Genomic DNA, 23,259 nt, shown 5'->3' with positions numbered 1-23,259 from the left:
GAGGTTTCACAGTCCTTTTTTTTTTTTTAAATCAGTATTGAATATTTCTTTAATGATGAAGGAAGTTTGGCAAGGTAAATAGACAGTCCAAATGGTTTTGTTTAACTAATGTTTCTGTATTCAAATCAGATATAGATGTTCTTATACTTCCAGGAACAGTTTGAAAGGTTAAATCTATCATTCTCTAATGTTATTTTACTGTTTTATAAATGGGAAATAAGAATTTATTATTGTCTAGAAGTCTCATAAAAACCAGAAGTACATTGACATTAGCAAAGCTGCCTAAGAAGCTGGTGTTAATGAACTCTGGTTGCTGCTTGTTAGCGACTGGGAGGAGGTCGACGTACTTGGTTTCAAAAGTCAAAGACTGTAACTGATCAACTAATTCCAGCCACCCAAATACATAAATTTGGATGGAATTGGTGATTACTAGATTTGTTCTTTCTCATATGTAAGAGATCTGGTACGCTGCTTGCTGCTAGCAGAATTTGTGTGGAGTGCTGTGGTCACTTAATACCAAAATACGGAACCTGCAGCTGTAATAAATATATTAATGACTCCCAAGGTTCTGTGTTCCAGTCCACATGCTTGGATAACTTGTGAAAGAAAGCTTTCCACAAGTCAGTGCTCCACAGATTCATTGTTTTTTCATCCTCCTGGATCCAAATAGAGTTTACACGTCAGTGGTGCGAATGCAGTTAATTGTAGGAGGATGAAGTCACTTTTTGCTTGCAAAAGTTAATTATTCATTTGTAGTAATTGTAATCCAAGAAAAACTATGTGTAAGATAAAGCAATGCATTTCTAAAACAGCACTGGTAGTTAGATACAGGGTGATTGATTTTACTCTAAGTTTACTGTTCCTTTCTGCACATAGTTATAAAACCATTACAGTGCTATCCATGAAAACACTAGAGAGTACTAATGCTAGTATGAGTAGAAAATATAGGCTGCTATTCTCACTTAGTGTAAGGGTAAGCGACACGATAAAGACATTTTACAGTGAGGTGCCTAAAATTGCTACCCTTATCATAACACTGGTGGGAACAACAAACTGGGAAAGTTTCTGAAAAATGGCACCATAGACAGAGCCCTTTAGGAAGTGTTACCCTTGATATCATGCTTGAAAATGTCTTGTAGATGTTGTTCTCTCTACAAACTATTGGCCCAGTCATGGAGTTCAATTAAAAACAAAATAAGAAAACACCAAACACAAATACACAACCTAGATCCTGTGTAAGACAGTCAAGATAGTAAACAAGCTTGTCCATGCTCACTGGTGAGATAAAATTAGATTCTTTGGTTAATGATAATGTGCTTGTAAGCAGACTGAAAAATGCAGAATCAGTTAACTGATGTGTTAGTGTACAGATTTAGGCAAGCAGGCAAATTCTGATAAAGGATAAAACTTCCCTCTAGGTCACATTTCAGAGAATGCTGTGTGAACATAAGTTAACTTCACATGCTCCTGGTTGATTTGTATCACTGGGTATAGAAGAGGGAGTGAAGAGCCAGAGGTGATTTCTCAGTCAGGAGTTAGACCTTAACACCCTCAGGGAATACGCTGCTCACAAGGAGGTCTAGGAGGCACTTTAATGGATGTCTGTTCACATATAAATATAGCTATACAGTGATAATATACAGTTCAAAGCTGGTTTGACTACATGTGACTTTAAACCCGTTCCCAGTTTTTTTTCCCAGGTTTGACTGCGCTCTTGAACTTTGCCAGATTTGCTCCTGTGATAATGCACTGGGCTGCCGCATCCCTCTTCCTGAAAAATACCCAAACTTGAAGGAACAAATCTGGATCGTATATAATCCTAAATAGCCACACAGAATATGAATGCTTCCTATCAGTTCTGCCTCTATTTGTATGAGTAAGTTTCATTCAAGCCCTATGGATCGCAATTAAGATTAGAAATTAGAAATTGACTTTCATTAGCTCAAGGCACTGCAGTAGGTTGTATTGCGTTCTGTTGGCCAACTTGACAATCAGGTTCAGTTAGAATCCAAAAGTGCAGCAGCAGAACTGTATCCCAGTATCTTAACGTGACAGCTAGCAAGGGAATTACTTTTTGAAGCAGAAGAAGGGAAACTGGAAACACTGAGGGGGTGGATGCAGACAGATATGACAAGATTCTAAGAACCTGGGATTCCTGACGGCGTAGGCCTTCAGAGACCACCCACTGAGCTTTGGCAGGTAATAATCTAGGAAATTATAATGCATTCATTTTAAATGAAGCTGTTGAGATGTTTGATCTGAGATCTTCATTACACATACAGTAATGCTTTTGCTGCTAGAGCTCTGTTCTTTTACCAAATGATGTTGAAGATAGGAAGAGATTTCAGAATGGATTTGTAATGATGTAGCAACCCAGTTACGTGAGTGAAAGTATGACCAAATTCTACAGAAGCTAGCATCATGATACTCGTATAAAAGAGTTCAGCCAACTCGATCTGCTGTTACTGAATGGCACTGGCAGGTATCCTCGTGCTCTGCATGTGTGTGCCTACATGGATGATTATCATAAAAATCTGGCGTGCAGAAGAATCATTGCAACTAAAGATCTACGACTTAATCTGCCCCCCAACTGTAATGTTTCTACAGAAACTGCTTTCAGAGGAGTAACTCTGTGCAAATGATGGAAATTATTACTTGTTTGTAAACTCTCAGAGTGTTTGCACTGTACTGTGCAGCCTCATTCCTTTGTCACAAAGCCACCAGATTTTTGTTTTACAGCTAACTGGATTAACAATTCTGGCTAGACTCCTTGCTATTACAAAAGCATCCCATCTTCTCTCCCTCCCTGCCCCGCCATGCAGGCCTGACCTCTTCTTTTGGGTCAGGAATGTAAAGCAGCATGCATGTAGTTGGGGAAGGGAAAGGAATGTATTTGTTGGTGCAAGGGAGTTCAGCCGCTACTGGGGCACGTGGCAATGTGCATAGTGAGGGTCATAGCGTAAGATTTAGTAGCCTTGTAAAGGAATTCATGTCAGACCGTAGCTCTGATAGGACTTATCAAAGAGTACTTGCTACTTATCTATCTTTGGCAGAGGACTCTAACTCCATTTAACTGTCGGTGCACCTATAATCCTCCCAAGTCTGGAATGGTTGATAGAGTGCCAACTATCTCCGGTTATGTATTGTCAGAAAGGGTAAGATCTGTGATTGTAGTATCAAAACAGGCAAATGTAGCTATTTAATCAAATAATGCCAAGCTTTTAATATAGCATAGCATAAGCCCGCATTTATTTTATTTTATTTTTTCCATTTGGTAACATGAGTCATTTCAATACTGTATTGGAGATAAGATTGAGAGATAAAGACTTTTAGGATTACAGCTACCTCTCTACAGGTAGATATCATAGACACAAAATAGCAATTTTGTAGTTATTCTTGCATGATGGAAGCCTTAATATACACACTGCTGAAATGTTGTGGCCTTTTAGTACCTTTGTGGTATGAAAATGGTATTAAAATACACTGGAGATGAGGTGATGTTACAGCATATGGCAATGAAAAAGTAACATAAAATAGAACAAAACAACCTAGTGCTGAATGGTGTCACCTGTAAGTAGGCTATCTTAATTCTAACTCTCCATAAATCAACATCTGTCTGCTTGCTATTTTATTTTTAAAAATACATACACACAGATATGTACCCATACTCTGTAAAGAAATACATTTCAACTTAGGGCTGATAGAAACTGTTCTTTCTGTCTTGAAGCTGACGTCCTCTGTTATTTATCAGAACAACTTACGCCAGTTGCACTACCAGTTTTCCTTATGGCATCTTCCAGCGCAAGTAATTCTTGCAGAGAAAGGGTGTGGTTCTTTGGGTTTCTGGTTGCTGTTGCCCTGCCACCCCTCACCCCCAGTCAGCTCTTGTCTGAAGCTGTGTGCTGCTGATAGTTCTGCTGGTTACTTACGTGGTCGGGGCAGGTGCATATGAAGAACCAGACCAATGCCACCACCTCGTGTCACCTCAGTTCCTTGCCAAGTGAGTAGGCAGGTTATCATCACTTCCAGCTCTCTGGATACAGCTACCATTTGTTTCTGACAGTCTTACTGGGTTGAATACAGCAATCGATGTCCTTACCTGTCTGTAAGATGAGTGTTAAGAAGAACTTTTAAAGCAGGTGGATAATAATTCTCCCTTACCCACAAAAAACAAGCTTCTGAAATTGTTTTTCTTCACCCATAATGAAGTCCTTGTGCAAATAGTTCCTGCAAGCCTACGTTTTTCTTCATTTCCTTTTCAAGTCAAGTATAGTAGAAGTGAAATCTAGTAAAATAAATGTTGATAGATGGAATTTATTCATCAAGCCAAGCTAATGAGGCATCATAAATGTATTTTTGAATGTGTAAAATCCATAGGGGCTAGTTGCTACAGTTGGGGAAAAAAGATGCCGTGTGTTCTCGATTCACTTGTCTTTGAGTCAGGAACTAGCTGAGCGAGTCACTGTTGATTCAGATTCTTTCAACCTGCAATGGTACAAATAGATTCTTTTTCTAAATTCTCCAGAGAAGAAATGTGACAAAGCAAGCTTTTTTGTTTTTCTGAGCTTGTCCCCAAAGATGCAACAAAAAGGTGGAATTGGATCCAGAATTTCAAGAAGCAAAATAGATTAGCGTTCCATTTCTTTCAGCTGACAGGCCTTGCTTGCAGGATCTTGGCTGAAAGTACTTCTGTGACTCATCCGTGTCCTTGCTTCATTTACCCATGATAGCCACAGAACTGAATTCTCTTAAGAAAAAGCAAAAGGTTACTTACCCGTGTGTATTATACAGAATATTGATAATGAAACTGTGGTCTTGATCAATGCATGATGTGCAGGTCTGCAGGTAGTGATTAGAAAATGTCTGCCAGTGTTTAGCAATGTTTGTCATAACACAGGGAATTACAAAAGTAGTTGGTAGGCTGGAGTTCCTTTCTTGTGGGCTGCTCATTTGCATCTTAACAAGATACTTCCTGATCAGTTCAAGAAATGCAGGTCAAAAAAAAAATGGTCAAAAGGTGGTCATTTTGCTTCTGTGTGTTGCTGTTCATATCCAGGATACTTGAGGTTGAGTGAGCGAATATGGCCTCTCGATCAATTATAAATATTATTGTGCAGAGAGAAGCAAATTAACCTTTGTGTGCAAAAACATCTCACAGCAGCGCATATGTATTAAATCAGTGAAAGGTTTGTTACTCATCCCGGTATCTTGCTGTGATTTGCAAAGTTCAAGAGAATAATATTTTAACATTATATTCCTTTGGGTATGATGATCATCTTAGTTAAAACTTCCTGAAAATTGAAATGTTACTTGTAAGGTCATTGTTTTTTGTGTGTAAAAATTGAAAGAAGAACATGATGCATTTGTAATGGAAAAGAGCATTGCTATGGAAAATGTCAGCATAAATTGTTCCTCTTGTGTATACATAGGTTCTGATGTCAAAGGTAAATGTTCTGTTATTAAGTGCCTTGGAATTTCTTCAGCTACAGCAAATGCTCTCAGACCCAGCTATCGTCTTCAGAGCATCAGCTTTTGTGACTTGGTGCTGAGTTATGAGAACGAGATACTGACATTTATTGTGGGCAGGAGAGCCAGGAGCAAAACCAGCACAAATGGCAACATCCTGACTTGCCAGAGAAAATTTAACTGTTGTCCTTCTTTCTTCATTCAGGTTTTAAATTATCAATGTCTTGGGAAAGGTGTGGAGATATCCTTCTAGCACAGGCATAGTAAGAACAAGTTAGTGCAATACATTGAAACAGGGTGAGGGTTCTTAAACTGGGTTGTAAGGCAGTGCAGTCGATCATCTTTCGTAAGCAAAGACTCAAAATATATTTCAGTATTTTGAATAGTTTTCCTTTGATGGGGTGGGATATGCGTATGAAACTGTGATATTTCCTCTGTAACTGTACCGAGTTACTGGTGCTGTGACTGCACTGCTCTGGCCTTGCCACCGTAAGTAGGCTGCACTCCATGCCGTTGCCCTGACTGGAGAAAACCTCCAGCATCCCCTTGCACTGTCATGGCTCAGTGTCACGAGAGCTGCAGTCGGTAAACACTGGACTGCAGCTTGAGCTGCCAGCGCAGGACCGGAGGCCCTGCTTTGGTGCAGTTCTGCTCTGCCGGGTCCAGCCACGGCCCACGCGATGTGACTGATGTGTCAGACGACATGCAGATACAACCAGCGGTTCACGTGAAGGGAGGAGTACAGAGGGAAGCTACATCTCAGTGCTTGTTGTAAGAGTGCAGTAGGAAAGCAAAGGCAATCTAGTGTGAAGCCTATATATCATATTTCCCTGCTGTCTTGCCTAAACACAGATCACTTGTAGCCTGGATGAAGTCTGGACAAAAATGCAAGGGACGGTCTGTAAATTACCACAGGCTTCTTTTTGTGCTTATTTTGACAGTTTAAAATGAAGACTGTTAATGATACTTCTTTAAAGATTTAACAAGCTCTTAAAATGTTCTCAGGACTTATATAAATGTCTATCTGTAGTTCAACAGGTGTAATTTTGGCTACCTCAGATGTTATATGTGGGTTATTTAATATACATCAGTTGTTGAGTGTTGCAGAGTCTTAAGAATGTGACCTTAAATCAACACTACCTGTTGGGAGAACTGTAAACTAATTCAGAAATCCCCCTAAATATCTACACATATATAGCACTGTTCACTGTTGTCTTAAAAATATGTAGGGAGAAGGTGGTCGACTAGCAAAATGTTTTGGGAGAAAGGTTGAGTTTTGGATTTTTAATATGGAGCTGTGCAAGAGCATACAGCATATCCTCTAGATTTCTTCCACAAGCGCATCCAGATGTTTTTGTTAAAAATATAACCTTTTAATTGTTCCTTAAAGAGCAGCAACTGTTCTTTCTTTGATTAGTTTTATTACCCTTTTCCGTACCTTTTCTTGTTTTTCTGTGTGTGTGGGTGTGCATTGGGAGGGGGAAAGTAGAAGGAGGGAAACTGGGGCTGAGGCCCAAATCAGACACAGCGTTCACACTGAATGCACTCTGTTTATAAAGTTGTGTAATCCTGTTTCTGTTTCTACTGATTACTGCCATTCTATTTGCTTTCTTTCACTTTAGTCAAGAGTAAGCTGGCATTTTAGTAGAACTATTCATTATAACCTACGAGATGTTTCTCCTGAGTGGTAATAGACAGTTCAGAGCCCACTGTTCTGTATGTGAAGTTAGGATGGATATTTTCCCCCGTGTGCATCCTTTTACATTTGTCTAAGTATAAATTTGTCTGTCACTTTGTCGTTGTCATCCAGTATCATGACATTGTTGCATCTAACGTTATTGTATCCTGAATAAATATTATATTAAGATATGTCATTTAAGAGAAGGTATGTATATCACTGTTTAACTTTCAAATGCTTAACAGATCAAAATAGTGAAAATAAATTGCTCCTCTGTTAAGTATAGGAGAACGCCCATGAATTCTAACAACTGGCCTCGATTATCCTTCCTGCTGTGGTGCTTTCATTCAGATAAGCCTGCAGCAAGGCACTTGGCCTAAAGATGTTTCTGTGCTGTGGTCTCTCCATGGAAACAGTCTTAAACCATAGAAAACAGTTCCAATTTCAAAAAAGCAGAATCTCCTTCCCAGTTGGCTCCTAAAATAACTTACTTCAGCCTTACACGTGCTGATTGCAGGTTAACTAGGCAAAGGCTGCAGGATGGTGTTAGAACCGTTTTATAGAGGAAGCCAGGGACGTTGCTGTGGCTGCCATTTCGCTTGTCCTTCAGCTGCTAGTGCTGTCTTAAAGAATGATCTGTTTGTTCGCCACGGCACTTTCATGTTGCAGCCCTTTTGGAAAGCTGAGGATTATGAGCTTTACTAAACTTGCATTGTGGAATCCTGCCACTAGTTAACTGTTTGCTTTTTTTTTTTTTTCTCCTGACCAAATTGTAGAAATTACAGTTAAAGTTAAATTTTCAAGCTCTTGGCAGCTGTAGGTCTGGTTAATGTGACGCTTGTTTGTATTTCCTCATTCTCTACAGACAAAAGTATTTTTTCTGAAAGGCTTAAGAAAGAAAATCACCGGTTTGTTTTAGTCATGATTATCCTGAATATGAAGCCAAGCAGACAGTTTCAATAGCTATTAAAATTAAGTATGCATTATAAGTTCCTTTGGAACTAAATACTGCTTCATTTTACATCCTTTCTTCCTTCATAGTTCCCTCAGAGTAAATTTTTTCTTGGAAGATGATCATATGTAAGAAAACCCAATTATTCTGACCATATGTCAGGGCTACTCAGCAAATTACATTTTGTAAATACGACAGCTTGATCTGAAAGGTATCAAAGTCAATCCTGGTTTAGTGATTTTTAAGGAGTGATTACAATTGTGAACAAATTAGATATTTTACTAATATGCTGATGTCATACAAAAAAAACACACACTATTCACAGGATTGGGAGCTGGGACAAAGAGATAAGTCAAGACTTTCCTGAATGAATGCCAGATCCTTTGTGAACAGGCTGAAATGCCGCTAGTGAAATGACTAGATGATGTCGATTCCTTATCACCCAGAGAAATAGCAAACGCTCTACCATTGTTCCAGTCATGTTGCCATGACATGACCTCCTTTGGGCAAATTATGCTCTCCTTTCACAATCAAAATCGCTTTTATCTTAATTTTCAAGGCTCTACCTTATTTTAGTCCTGTTTTTCCCTCCCTGTTTGTGGCTGTGTTCCCCCAGCTCCCCGCAGGCTGTTGCCTTCTGCAGCAATCACTCTGTTCACCTTTCAGACCCTCTGTGCCCATAATATTTCCTCTCCTCTTGAATGATACTGTTTTTCTCTCACCCTTCATGTCTTTCCTCAAGATTAATGTTTCTCTCCTCCTTCTAATGCTGACTCATTCCTGATCTCTTAACTGACTTCTCCCACAAGCTGTAATATGTCAACCTATGAAAATAATTTACTTGCTAGAGAGGATGACCAAGAAATATACAGATAATTAAAAGAACATCTTATAATTTTCCTTACTGCTCGGTGTCTGTCGGTTGTCCTCCCCACAAAGCTTAAAGATTTACCCTGTTTTTGTCTGTATAATTGCAAGTATCTGGTCATGGGCCTACAGAACTGAGGCAGATGCTGAATTTCTCTTTTTTTTCTTTTAGAGATGATTGCACTTTGTTCAGAGGCTGCACAGTTACTTTCCTTCCTCATAATTCTGTGCATTTTTCTAGTGGTTTTTCATCCATGAGTTTTCAAACCCATCATTCGTCTCCCTGACTACCCCTACTCACATACATTAAGTTTCTTCTTGAGTTATTTCTTCGCATGGGAAAAAATGGGATTCCACAACTGATTGATTTACCAAAGAAAGCATATATAAAAGCTAGGCACAAGCCTGGGCTCTCTTGATTTCCCATTCCTGCCATAAAAATGTCCTCCTTTGCCAAGCTGTAGCATGGCAAATAAAACTCCAGAGGGTTTCCTGGTTTTGGTTACCCAATTTTCAGCATTTTGGTATTACAGGAATATTTTTTCTCTTACTCTGAGATACTTAGAACCTCTCAGGAATTAAATTGTGTTGCTTCTTGTTTCTCTTCCTCAACTGCTTCCTTGTTACCTAACTTTACTTAGCTACTTGAGAGAGCTAGGTAAATCTGGAAGCTCTTGTTGTCAGCCTCAAGTACGCCTTGCTTGTGGAATACAAATGGTGGATGATAGATTTGTGAATAAGAGTAGATGTTGTGTGCTGTGGTTCTACCGTACAGATACAGTCCTAGTACCCACGAAGGATGCAGGGCTGCAGCTGATGCCGTGTGGACATTTACGTGCTCTGAGCAGTGTGCTGTCCATGGGAGCTGCATGGCAGGGGATGGGACTGCGGGATGAGGAACATGATTTATCTTCACGTGCCAGGTTTCCTCAGTGGTTAGCAGCTGAGAGGCCAAAAACTTTCTCCTGACCACTACGGTAATAATGGAAGGCAGATGCTAAAATATTTGATCTCTGGCAGTTACTGTGGCTGCTACAGCTGTGTGGAAGGAGAGATTTCAAGTCTGCAGCAGAAGGATAAGCAGGAGACAGCTGCAGCTGCAAGGAGCCTGAGAGTTTCTGACTTGAGGCACCCAAACGTCTTGCTGCATCTCTGCACTGGCCTGTGAATAGGCCGCTGAGGAGGTAAGAGGCAACCTGTACAGCTGGAGCTGCCCTTGGGATTAGTATTTCATTTTCCAGGACTGTCAGGCCAGTGCTTTTCACATGCCCTAAAATTTAAAACAAAATTGGAAATATTTCAGAATTGTGAGTATACACAGCCTAATCTGTTTAATTGCTGTCTGACAATATGAAATCAGTTCTGAATGTATACCATTCAGTAAAATAATAATTACCATAGCAACACACACTACGTCTGAAACATAGCTCATCCCTACAAAAGCCCAGAAACAGAAAGCCTGAACTCTTCACGCAGCTCTAAGAGCAATTAGTGAGGTTTCTTCCCTTTTTTCAAATCACTGTATTTGAAAGAGGCCAACAGATGTCGAAAGGTAAACAACAATCAAATGTTGTTTCTGTGCTTCATCCTTAATTAGGCATAAATCAGTATATTGCATCTCTTATGGCAGAGATTGTAACCGAGTTTTGTGCACCAAAGATAAAAGCGCAGCAGAGACAGGAAATCAGCAGGGGTATCGTGTTGGTGCTTCTAAAGTCCTACTTGCGCTCGGCCAAAAGAAAAAGATGTTCTGAGGCTGCCTCCCCCAGGGTTCTCTGCTGCAATTCCCCTGCTCCTGGCTCAGAACCAGCAGTAAAGCTCTCCAGCAGGCAGCCACCAGGCCTGGTGCAGGGACTTCCGCTGCGCATTAGAATTTTAAACTTGTTCTTAAAATACAGTGGGTCAAACAGAGATGTCACAGTACTTTATAGTGGCACTTCCACGTTCGTTGGTATACGGGGACCTGGTTTTATGTGTGTGTTGCTTGCGAGTATTGGAAAAGTACAAGGTGGCTGGCTGGGGGTGTGCTCACAAAACGAGGTGAAATGCTTCATTTTGAAAAATCACCCAAGTTTTCTTCTATCTGGATTTTTTTTTCCCAAAAAAGTTGTATTAGATCTTGATAAGATCCGTGTTTCTACTTCTAAATTTTACTTCTCTGCAAAGAGCATTGAAGTTAGACAGGGATTTGGAGTTAAGAGATATGTGCAAGGGCATGGAATCAGCGCACCAAAGTAAAACCTAGTAACTTAGTACAGTCCAGTCACTTTCTCTGACTGCAGTGGTAACATCTGTATGAACATCACTTGATTTTGTTTATGCATGTTCATGTATAAACTCATGAAGGGCTCAGTGTTTTTCTTAAAAAATAACTTTAGTGTCAGCGCAGTTCAGATGCCTGAGTTCAGAGTTCTTTGTCACAAAATGATTTAAAAGTCCTGTTTGGAAGAGGAAAATTTCCTCTAAGAGAACTAAAAGGCAGCAGTGGTCTTAGGTGCTTAGTTTCTTCCCTTCTGTAGTTTAAAATGACAGAAGCAAGGATGAGCAGACCTTGCCCTGCAGGGAGCAAAAAGCTACAGGGCTGCTTGACTGATAGATGACTTACACTGAAAGTGGTTCTCTTTCCAGAATGAATTTAGAAATCACTGGGTCCATAATATGAAGCCTGTGTCCTATTGTCCTTGGTGTTATTTATTTATTTATGTGTTTGCTTATTGCGAGAAGGAGAAACTATTTTCAAAGATGAGCTTATTTACGAAAATGCTTAGTGAACGTGAAGTTGCTTCCCTGCTCGCTATTCCATCAGCAGCAGAGTTGTTCAATAAGTGCTGTCAGGTTATTTGACCGAAAATACCTTTTAAAGCTATTGAGGATTCACTTGCAATCTTTCTCTCAAATATTTAGGAGTGATGAAAAAGCAGCTATCATAGCCTTTTATTCTTAATTTATATAAACATTATAATAGATCTTCAAGTAAAAAATCTGTTTCCTCCTTTCTGGCATGGTGGAAAAGTGCTTTAAATTAGATTCAAAGGTTTTTGCATTTACTGCCCTTCTGTAGAAGAAAGTGACAATTTTCTCTGCTTGTCAGTAAAGGATCCATCATCAATACTTTTCTCATTTTCATTGAGAAGTTCCATGATATGTGACCAATGTAGATTATCCAGGTACATAAGAACATTCTATCGGTAGCACAACTGATTTTTACCATTTCATGAAGAAACTAAATCCAAATCTGTCTATCAACTGTATATGTACAATTATTTAGCATTATTTGTTGGTGTAACTTTGGACTGTGTCAGAAATTGTTTACATTTATTATTATTTTTTTTTAATCTGAAAAAGACTACAGAATATCAGATAATATCAATTTTAAAATTCTACTCTGCATGGTTAAAATAGCTTCTTTTAAAGCGATCTAACCAATTTTAGTAAGTATTTTATGCTCAGAGAATGGAATTATTTATTTGGCTACCTGCTCAACATGTATGAAATACGAGTACAAATGTGGGAGAGAAAAAAATAAGCATTTTTTATCCAGATAAGTGCAGAATTATGTCCTTTTTCACCAATCTGTTGATTGTTTAAAACAAGCATCTCAAGTTATTGCATTTTCAGGAATCAAGGTTTTTTTTGTGCGTGGAAAATACCAGTTTGATAACTCTGCCTGTTTTTTGTTCCTTGCCCTATTTATTATTTTGTTACGGTGGATTTCCAATTTTTATCTGTGTTTCCGTGGGGAAAAATTTGTAGCTTTCAGTTGCTTAGTTCCACAGCAGCAACAAAATCATTTGGAAGGACTTTTTCCAGGAAGCAAGAACATGTTTATATTTGCAGCTTAAATTGCTTCTTTATTCACTTTTCTTTTTCCTAGCCTTTGTTTTCTGTGTTTCCATAACAACAGAAAAACTCTTTCTTTAGTAACTTAGGATTTTTCAGCAAAATACTTGGTTTGTTTTCCCTCTCTTTGCTCTTTTTTTGGATTGATATTGAAATGGGTATGAATTGGAACCCACGGTGGGAAGTATGGTTCTCTTTTCTCTCCTCATAGAGCATTAGTAAGGTATTTATGGGTCAGCATTGCTTCTGACTTGCTGTAATCAAATCTCTTTTTTTTTTTTTTTCCGGGGAACATGCCTGTGATCTTCATATTTTCCACAGTTTTTTCTTATTATGCTGCAGACATACATCATAGCAACTCAGTCTTCAGCCAGAGAACACTGAGAAGAGCTCACCAGCACCTCTCTGAGCTTTGGCAGGAGGTCGTGGCTTCGAAAAGCCGTGGTAGGCTTCACAACACTCTGCACATTAAATCATGTTCTTACCAGCCAGATTGGCCCGACCTTGGTTAGCAGTGGCAAGCTTCAGCGAATGCACCTTTTGGCAGTGCTTTCTGATTAAAAGGGCTTCATTTTATTATTTTTAACCACAGTTGTCAGTTTGAAAGCATTAATTTAATTTTGTGTGTGTGTGTGTGTGTCTCTAGGGAGACTATTAGTGACATGAAGGACAGAACGCAGAGAAATTTCATGGCTTTTCATTGATTTTTATTTTTTTTTCAAAGCTATCCTCTAGTGCTATTTCCATTTTAAGTTTATTTGAACCTCAGATTTGGTAAATATTAATTTTTTATAGCAACTTTAATTTCATCTTAAGATGCAATTGTGAACAGAGAGCAATGTGATCGTGAAGTCACCAGGTTCTAAATTTTTGCTTGGTTTTAGAGATTTACTAAATCACCTGGAAAGCAGTAGGAAAGCGGCTGAGTGCTAAATTTGGTGTTGCGTTGATCATTAAGAACTGATCCTGTTTATTAAAGGTAATTTTTAGAATTCCAGCACATAGGGAGGGGATCAGTGTCAATCATATTTTGAATGCTAGTAGTTTTTAAATGAGCAGGGTGCCTGCTGAAAAATTCTAGTGTTTTCTATCACATTGAGCCTTTATTCAAGGTCAGTCACTGTTGACAGATATACTGTCTTTGCAATGCCCAAACCTTTGATATCAAACATTAGAAAAATAGAATAGCGAATAGTATTTAATTCTGAGTTAATTTTTTCATAATGTTCAGATCAGTATTAATGTTCTATCGCATAGTGTCTGTTTGTACCATATCTTTAATATGAAATAAAGCAGTTAATAAGCAGAAACGTACTGGTCAGAAAGTTGATTGGGAAGACTGTGTTGATATGGTAATATTTTTCCTGATGTTTGTGCATGGCTCTGGCTTTTTATTTTTGAAATATTCCTCATGAAATTACTGAAGTGTTAAAATGAAGGTATTCATAGTAGCTGGAAGAGCTTTGTACCGACAGATTTTTGTGGGTACAAATTCAAATACGTGAACAGATGGTAGCACCTGCAAAGTTACAGATGTATGTATCGCTTTGTGTAAAAATGAAGTCCTATTGTGTTTCTGGAGATTGGATGTTGAGACTTCCAAAAACGCTGTAATGGCCACAGTAAATATAACTGATGGGCAGGAAAGGCTAGGCACCTTGGCAGATTACTTGGAAAGATGTATGCTGCATATGAAGGCTACTGCAAAGAAAAGCCAGTCCATTTGCTGGACACTTCCTCCTTGTTTTTTGTCAGAGCTGTAGACCATGCAGACTGTGAGTATATTGAAGTCTTTTGCTTAACAAAATACATTGAAAGGTTTTCTTATTTCATGCGGTGTTAAAATGTTTCCTTTCTTTCAGTTCCACAAATTCAGCGTAGTTGTTACTGACACCTTCTCCACTGGACTTTGGCACTGGTCATTATTCCTTACCCCATTTTATTTTCCACTTTCACTAGCTTCATTAAGTATCTCTAGATGAGGATTAAAAAGCTGGGTTGGAGGTCACATCATCCTCGCCAACTTGTAATTATGTCCCTATTATCTCTAAAATCAAGACTGATCTTATTAAGTAAGGAGATTTCCCTCCCACTCCCTTGGGTATGCTAACCTGATTAACACAAGGTCATTCTCAAATTCTTTCAGTTGCTTGAACTACTTGTTTTTTGCCTTACCTTAACAAATATGTTGCTTTCCATCCAGTACAAGTAGGTTCCCGATGTGTCACACCTCTAAGTTCTGCATACTTTGCTGTTTACATTGGCCTCGTATCATGAAGATCGTATCACGAAGCACTGCAGTCTCCAGTTTTATTAGTGGCCCTTCGGGTTAGCCTTCAAATGGGTTATGAATCCTGGAGCAGAAGTGTTCCGATTTGTCTTGTCTGTGTTCCAAGACAGTTTTATTCTCTGTGCTTTTTTATTTCCTTACCTAAAGACTACAAAGCATCTAGGTATATTCATCAGTCTTGCAGATTTCAGAGAGTTATTTAGCTACCAGGGCATCCTGGCAGACAATTTCAAGACACTGGGTTTCAACTGTTTCAGATTTCCGCTCTTTTTGTTTGTTTGTTTTTGTTTTGTTTTGTTCTTTTCAAGAATTGTGGAGAAACTACTGCCTTGGGCCATTTGGTCTATACTTTCTGTGTTGCTTCATGCATTATATATTAACCAGCCTGGAAATCACTCTTAAGATCAGTACCGTGTCCAATTCTCCAGCCTTACAGCTTAAATATAGACTTCAGAAGGTCAGCGTGAAAGGTCACCCTTCAAAGTATGGAATTCATGTCCAAGTGAAGAGCAACACCAAGAATGTTCTTTGATATTTGCCAGGTAATTGAACACTTCTCCTCTCTTCAGGAAGCTTTCCAATAAATTAAGCATAGAAGGTGTCAAAGGACAAAGACTACTGTCCACCACTGGGCTGTAAGTTTTCCAGACATCCAAGTCATACTCAGTAAGCTTTTTCAGTACGTAATAAGCATCTTAATGTGCTGGGCAATCAGCTGGAAGCAAATTATTAAGAAAAAATTAAGACTGGTTCTGCCTTTTGTATTGCTCTTGCCTTAAACTGTAGGCGTTTGTGTGAACGTGAAATGTCCTAGGCTAAAGCACTGGCAATTTACCTGTCTCTGCATGACATTAGTAATTATTGATCAGCAGATGCAATACGAACAATTTTGTACTGTTTTAGAAGTAACGTAGGCGTTGGATGCATTTACAGTAATTACGTATTTACAGCTAAAACCAGAACAGAAAGAAAAAAGATACAGGAGGACCCTGCTCACAAAATGTCATGCCCTCCTCTTTTGTGGCTTAAAATAAAGCAAATATTCTTCTTGAAATCTATGTGCAGCAAGCAACAGGCCGTTATTGCCTCTGCATCGTGTATGCATAGCATATTTCCAACATCACAGTGGAGTCTCTGATATTTTTTGTTTGTGATTTCAGTTCGTAAGTAACAGGTCTTTTCGAAAACAGCGGGATAGATTTTTTCAGGAATCCACATCACCGTCTGTGACTCCTTATTCTCTTAGGTTTGCACTGCTGGAGCTTGCCTCTGCCTGAGCTAGGTGGGGATGTGAGTTTCACCAGACTCTTCAAAGCCATGCTGTGTATGGCAGAAGTGGTTTATAATACACATTAGGATATAATTCACTCTTTCTCAGTCCTCACAGGGAGAGAACAGATTGCTATAGTAATTCATTGCAATGATGTGATATTCTAAATTATGTTGCCATAATAATAAGTACATTGCTGCATAGTATGAAAGTGAGATTTTAAAATAAGTTTTGTTCTTTAGTTGTCAATTTTTGTGTTGCCTAATTGTCTGACCTCCATTTTTTGTATGCACGATTGTGATCAGAGCTCCTAATTTCCAGTCTTACAGATATAACTGATATGGGGGGCAAAATTACACGTGGTGTAATTCTGCAGGGGGCTGAGAGAGCTCAGCTTCTGTCACTGAGTTTCACACCTCCCCTGGGAGGAAGCATAGATGTAGCATGTACAAATTATTAAACTTTGAAAAGCAGCCTTCCCTGAAGCTTAGTGAGACACGAATCCTAAAAACAAATTCAAGTTTGCTACTGTATTGGGTTCTTGGACATCGATCTTCTTTGCTTTTATGTAAAAGCAATGCATAAAACCCTTGCTCCTCCCATCACTGTTTTTATTTGCCATGCTTTATTGTATGGGAAACTTTTGTAGAGAAAGATAAGGGTAGTTAGCTGTTGTGTTTTACATGTATTTGGTCATCTCAGCTGAATGCTGCTTGTTTCAAGCTGTCATGCTTTGTTTTACAGAAAATCACAAGTCAGCTTTTTGGTGCTCTCCTGTATTGCTAAATTTTAGGCAAATTTAGAATATGAAGGTGGTATCGCTGAGATCAAAGATCTCGTTTATAAAGGCTTGTTGTGCCCTTGATGTTCCAGTGCCAAATCTGGGAGGAGGAGGTGTGTTTGTATAGGGAGAATGTGAGAATCTCATTACTCTTAGCCAAATTATTGCTCATTTTGCAGTTTTGCAGTGTAATGTGTGGAGGGTTTTTTTGTTTTTTACCAGAGATGTTTCAGCTCCTGAACCTGCTGGATTCTGACATTTGCCATTATATTAAAAGCTTATTCAAAGGAAGAAAACAAAACACATTTTCTTATAAGTGAAATTCAGACAGACAAATCCAGCTGTTGCATGTAAAAATAACTACAGACGTCCTAAACAGTAAAAAGGTTTTCACGTGTTGTTATAGCAACAGAAATTCAGTAGAACTTTTCAGATTAGATGTTGTGTGTTTTTTCTATATTTCTGTTAAAAAAAACATGCCAAATAATTTGCTTTTTTAAAGAAATGCTCATGGATTTAGTAGTAAGAAGTTATGCAGGACTGTTGAACTCAGTTGTGCTTCAATTTAAGAGGCATTGCAGAAGCAAGCATGTGCATTTGTATTGTTGTGGTTGGGTGTTTTTTTCTGGAATTTTTTATGATGAATAAAAGTAATGTTATCCCATAGGTCAGGACTTAAAAGCACTTAGGTCAGCCTTGTGCACTGTAGGAACATACCATGTTGAATCTCCTGGGACAAAATAGATCACCAGAACAGTACGATGAACCTGTTACAGGCAAATCTGCTCTTTTTAGTCTGGATAATTTAAAAACCGTATCAGCTGAAGGGGAAGGTCAGGTAGCTGTGAGAGGGGACATTTGAAGACATGAGATAATAGTTGCAACGGAGGTAACTTCCAGTGTTGGCTCGAGGGAACTGATTTGAGAAGGACATTTACGTGATTGGGTATATCTTGTTTAGATAAACTTTGGTATTTGTAGAAAAACCTCTGCTAAAAGCCAAACATCTATAAATCTCTGAAATCAGCCACCACTTAGATGATAAGCAACAACTGATGTTGTGTTTTTGCATAAGTGTCTGTAGGTCTCACAATTTTGTAATGCTGTACCTGTGTGATGTTTACTTTTATGTAGAAAAGGAAATAAAAAATGAAACATGAAGTCAGGGTCATGGAAATAGCACATCGTCTTTCTGGATTTCTAGAGCTACTGCTCTGACTGGATGTGGATAGCTTAATAAATCAGGAAAAGGCAGCTTTTTCCAGGAGCAGAAATTGCAACTAGTTTTTCTGTGTTTGCAATTATCTTTTACAAGTTTCGTAATGTAAGTCTGGATGAATTAGAAAAGCGTTCCATGTGGTCTTCAAGCACAAAGAACTGGCTTTGCAATCAGAGTCCGTTAAGGTAATTCTCTGTAATAGCTTCTGGACGCTGCAGTTCGATTTCCTTTCTGTCATGAGGACATAAAGATGACAGTAAACAATTTTTCTAACCGAAATCAGTAAAAACGGTAACTTTCTCCTTGTGTTACATTCTTCTTGTTGTATTTACCTCTCTGATACTTTCGCCTCGAATAGTTGATGCTGTTTTATATATACAAGTGGCTTAAAATAGCAGCTAGTTTTCAAATTAGTGTTGATCATACTGTTAAATAAATAATGTTCTAGGTTTGTTGAGCTGTTAGAAAACAAAAAGCTAAAAACAATGGGGAGCATAAAGGAAGGCAGTATAACTGTTTTAATATCTAGCCTTGCAAATAATGTGCAGAAATCATGTTAAGCGTAGCAGAATACATAATACAGCAAAAATACACAAAAGGATCACCTTGAAAAGTCCCAAGCTAAGTACTGAAGCGTAAATACTTCAGATAGGAAAGAAAACAGCTTTCCAGGAGCCCTGTTCTCAGTTAGCCAAATTGTTATTTCTCCAGAATTTTTCCTGGCTTCTGCCTTGCACAGATTCATGATCAGCCCGAATTTTTCTTCTTAGACTTTGAAGTCCCAAACCTGCTTAACGATTTTCTGTTTCTTAAAGTGTGTATACAAAACCTGATTAAGCACAGAAAACCATGGGGTTTCCATCCGTGTTTAAGATCTAGTTCACATCAGGATAGTCCATCAAAGACATCCTCCTGGCACGTAATAAAACCTTATCCTGTCTGAAAAAGAATCTTATCCTATCTCAGAAAGGGGTCTGGTTGTATAAAATAATTTTATTCTGTAACTTGGGAAGGATTTTGCCAGATTCAGTTCAGGAATAGAAAATCTTAGTCGTGACCTTTTGTGTTGCTTTTCTCATTCTCTGCTTTTATTAGTAAATAATACTCCAGTCTAAAAATATTGGTAAATATTCCCATGAAACAGTCAATAAGTCGGTATTAAAATCCACTTTTAATTAAACATTAGATGCACTTTCAGTTAATGCTGTCATGTTCGTTCAGTGGGACCTTGCCCAAGTCTTGCTAAACAAATCTAAACAAATGGATGTGAGAGCTTTCAGAGTGAAACTCTTGTGGATTGTCTGCCAGGCTTTCCATTATTCAGAATCAAGATTATTTTTTTAATAAGTTGACCTGTTTAAGGATAAAAATGCCTGTGAGTATAATTAAATTGAATTCTGTGCTTAAAGTGACCCTCTGATTCATGGGCATTTGCAGTAGGAAGAACAAAAATAAAATTAAAGCCTTGTTGAAAGGTACAGTAATTAAGTCTCTCAATTCTGATTATTAGCAGCTGGGATGAGAGCAGTAGATAGGCAGAAGAATATTGCTCAAGCAAAAGACTCTGTAACGTACCTAAAGATCTGTCAGGGAAATCCATCTGCATGGGAAAAAATATTATCACTGCAGATTTTTTTTTTTTTTTTTTTACAGGCAGATATAAAAGGGTTGGTTCTTCATAGTCTTGTATCTTTGAGCAGCCTTAAATGAGGAACCCCAGCTGAGGACTGACTGTAGCGCTGATGTAAATGCCTGGTAGAATTTGCTTTGATAGGGAGTTGGCTTCCCTTTCTTTGGGTGTGAAATGGAAATGTGAGACAGGGAGGCGCTGGACCTGAGAAAAAGACGCATCTTTCACAGGAAGCCAATACATTATTTGGTGCCTGTTTTGAAAGCTTAAGCAATAGGAAGTACCTAATCTGATTCTAAACGCATGTCTTTCTGCTGCTTTGGACTAAAGGCCTGATTATAATTCTTAATTAGTTACCTAAATATCCATTGATTTTTGAGAGAGTTAGGACACCGATATCTTTGTGATCAAGCTCTAAATTCTGTAGCCAGAAGACACTGTTATGTAGGACAGACGCTGGAGGGGGTACACAACATTGCACAATGTTAGTGCAGGTTACGTTATGAGGTTAATTAATAAGGGCTATGCTCTGGAGATAATGTGTCTCTTGAATTACCCTCTTTCCTTCTAAGGAAAAGAGCTAAGGGAAATTTCACCTGTTTTTAATAGAATAGAAAAAAAACATAGAAAATAGGGCTGAAAAGAAGCTCAGGAGGTCATTTAGTCCATCTTTCTACCTCAAGGTAGAACTAGCTAAATCTAAACCCTATCCTGAGAGGTATTTGTCTGCCCTCTTCTCTAAATTTCTAGCAGTGGACATCCTGCAACCTCCTCGTGCGGGCTGTTAACGTTCTTGGTGATTTTAGTTACAGAGGGAAGGTTTTTCTTGCCACCTAATCTGAATCTCCTGTTATTTTTTTCAATAATATTTGTCCCGTTCTCATTAACATGGAGGATTATATAATGTCTTCATCTGTTTCATGTTTCTGTATGTCTCCTCCTTTCTGCATGGGCAATACTTCCTAAACCTTTGATCATTCTCATTGCTCTCCTCTGATTGCTTCCCTCTGATATTTGCATTTTTTAAACTAGGATCTTGCAGCTGAGGTAGCTTGGGTATTACCTGGTTGGAGGAGAAGCATCCGAAAACAGGCACTGCTCCTGGAACCCAGTAGGCATTACAGGATGACCGCGTGTACGTACAGAATGGCTGCAGCTCGAGTGTTCTTTTGGTGAGTAACCACTGCCTTTGGGAGACGTCTCGTCTCCAGCACAGTGGGATAGGAAGTGACCCCCGTGTGCTGGCAGGAGCGCAAGTCCGCGGAGGGGCTCTGCTGGCGTCACTGGCTTGTGAGCGGTACCAGAGGCCCAGAAGTGAACTGAGGCGTGTATTCGCTCTTTGGCCATCTGCTGTTTTCTGTCACTGCGTCCAGATTCCACGTACTTAGATTTTACATTTTTCTCTTAAAATCTGAATGTCTTTTTTCCCCAAGGGGAAGGTAAATTGTAACCGGTAAAAGTGCAGTAATGGCTGAAGGAATGTGCCTTGTGAAGGAGCTGTCTTGATGTGAACGTTGCGGTGCACGTTTGATTTTTTTCCTGCCAGTTTTTATCTGTCCTTTTGGTAAACTCTTTTCAGCAAGCATTATCATGCATGCTTCTTGCTATTTCTATCCTGGATCTCTTACGCACAGAAATTGATAGCGGAGCACTGGGTTTTATGCCAAAAAGCAAATGGATGATACTTAAAAATCTCTTCTGCATTTGCCAAGCTGTGAATCCTGATATTTTCTGGTGAGTGGCTTAGGCTTCACCTAGATCCTTGGCAGATGAAGTTTCTTACAAAAAAGTTACTACTGTTTGAGTATATAGGCCATAATGAGGAAAAAAGCCATAGGTACTCATTACCTAGTCTGCTGTGTGTTGATATGCTATATAAAGTTGGGTCTAACAAAGCTTTTAAATAAACTATCCATTTTTTTTAATATTATGTAGATTTGCATCAAATTAGTATCTTTGTGGTATGTGTACTGTACCCTTTAAAAGAGGGGTAAAAATCTGGTTGTCAGAAATGGCACGTAGTCAAATTCATAGGACAATGATAGAACGGACTAATGTTTTATTTGTTTAAAAGCAAGGTAAAATCATAAATTAGAGTTTACATATTATGCACGAACGACCTTGAAATATTGTGCTAATGGTAAAAAGAAGAGGTCGGTATGATAGCTTTAAGACTGTATTCTGAAGTTAAATTATGCATTTTACCTGAGACTGAGGCAGTCTTGCAGTGGATGTTACAGCAGCCTCCAGACAGATCTGTCTGGAAGACTCCACAGGAAGACCCAATCCCAGCTTAGTCAAACAGCTTTTTTCGGTCTCAAATATATGTAAATCTAAGTGTCTTCCTGAGTCCTCCCACTTGCGAAGGGATTCATCATGAAACAGCATGTCATGAGAAATCTGCATTTCTTTTAAATTGCTTGCTGCTTTAGATTCATTAAAATACAATACTTCAACAGGCACTTGATTTCCAATAGTAAAACTTTGAAGGAAACGTGGACTGATAATTGGGACATCCTGTAATACTGTCAGGACTTTTTCCCCCTAGTTTCCCCTGTTTCCCAACTGCTTCACATTTCTTGACTTTTTCTGCACCTGCATATCACAACAATTACATTTGGATGAAATAGTTTGTCCTGGAAGGATGTCCAAAGAAAACCTGGGAGGTCTTCTCTGCTCATCATCAGCTCGTCAGCCCTGGGCGGCACAAACTAGAGGTGTGACAGGAGGAGTCAGCTTGCTCTGTGTGTGCCTGGGCTAGGGCGCAGGATGTGAAAGGGTAATGGGTTACATGTATGGATACAGAAGAAGGAAAGAATCAAATGTCCAGTTACTTTCTGCCATCTTGGTCCCATATCAAAGGCTGAGGTGGGTGTAGGGTGCAGATGGATCTGTGGACCTGGCTTATTACTCACCTGTTCTTTCTCTTTATCAGTGGTTCTCACCATTTTCCCTTAACAACTTCCAGAGAATAGCTGCAATGAAAGACAAATTCTTTCTAACTTGGAAGTAAAATATATCAGCATGTAAATCTCTCTTATGAAGGAAATGCCATAAGTAAGATGTCTTCAATTACTGTAGTAGCAGGTATGCAAATTGATCTCGATCATTCTAGTCACAATTTTATTTTTTTTTCTTACGTGCTAAGGCATTGGAGATACCTAAACTGAAGAGTTATTCAGAGTTGTCCTATCGTACATTGCTGTTCTCTTTCCTTGCAGACCTTCCATAATCACTACTGAATATCAGAGAAGAGCTTTGATCAC

The 23,259-nt window shown here is 38.8% G+C and overlaps 1 protein-coding gene across 4 annotated transcripts in view; it reads left to right on the top strand.

Annotated features, from left to right (window-relative positions):
• Nucleotides 1–23,259, top strand: part of PPM1E (protein phosphatase, Mg2+/Mn2+ dependent 1E) — a 67,538-nt gene that overhangs the window by 13,024 nt on the left and 31,255 nt on the right. Inside the window, exon 2 of one of the 4 annotated variants that reach the window (XM_083806297.1) lies at nt 21,026–21,165. The exons of 2 other annotated variants lie outside the window; for them this stretch is intronic. In XM_083806297.1, the coding sequence (XP_083662423.1) occupies nt 21,119–21,165 (47 nt within the window). In that variant the 5' untranslated portion in view covers nt 21,026–21,118. Of the gene's footprint in view, nt 1–80; nt 1,877–21,025; nt 21,166–23,259 lie in introns of those variants that run through there. One more of the 4 variants, XM_083806298.1, reaches the window with a different exon arrangement.

Source organism: Anser anser (assembly GCF_964211835.1).
Source record: "Anser anser genome assembly, chromosome: 20".
NCBI classification, from domain to species: domain Eukaryota; kingdom Metazoa; phylum Chordata; class Aves; order Anseriformes; family Anatidae; genus Anser; species Anser anser.
The sequence above is the reverse complement of the archived record's forward strand: the minus strand, read 5'-3'. Positions and strand labels throughout refer to the sequence as shown.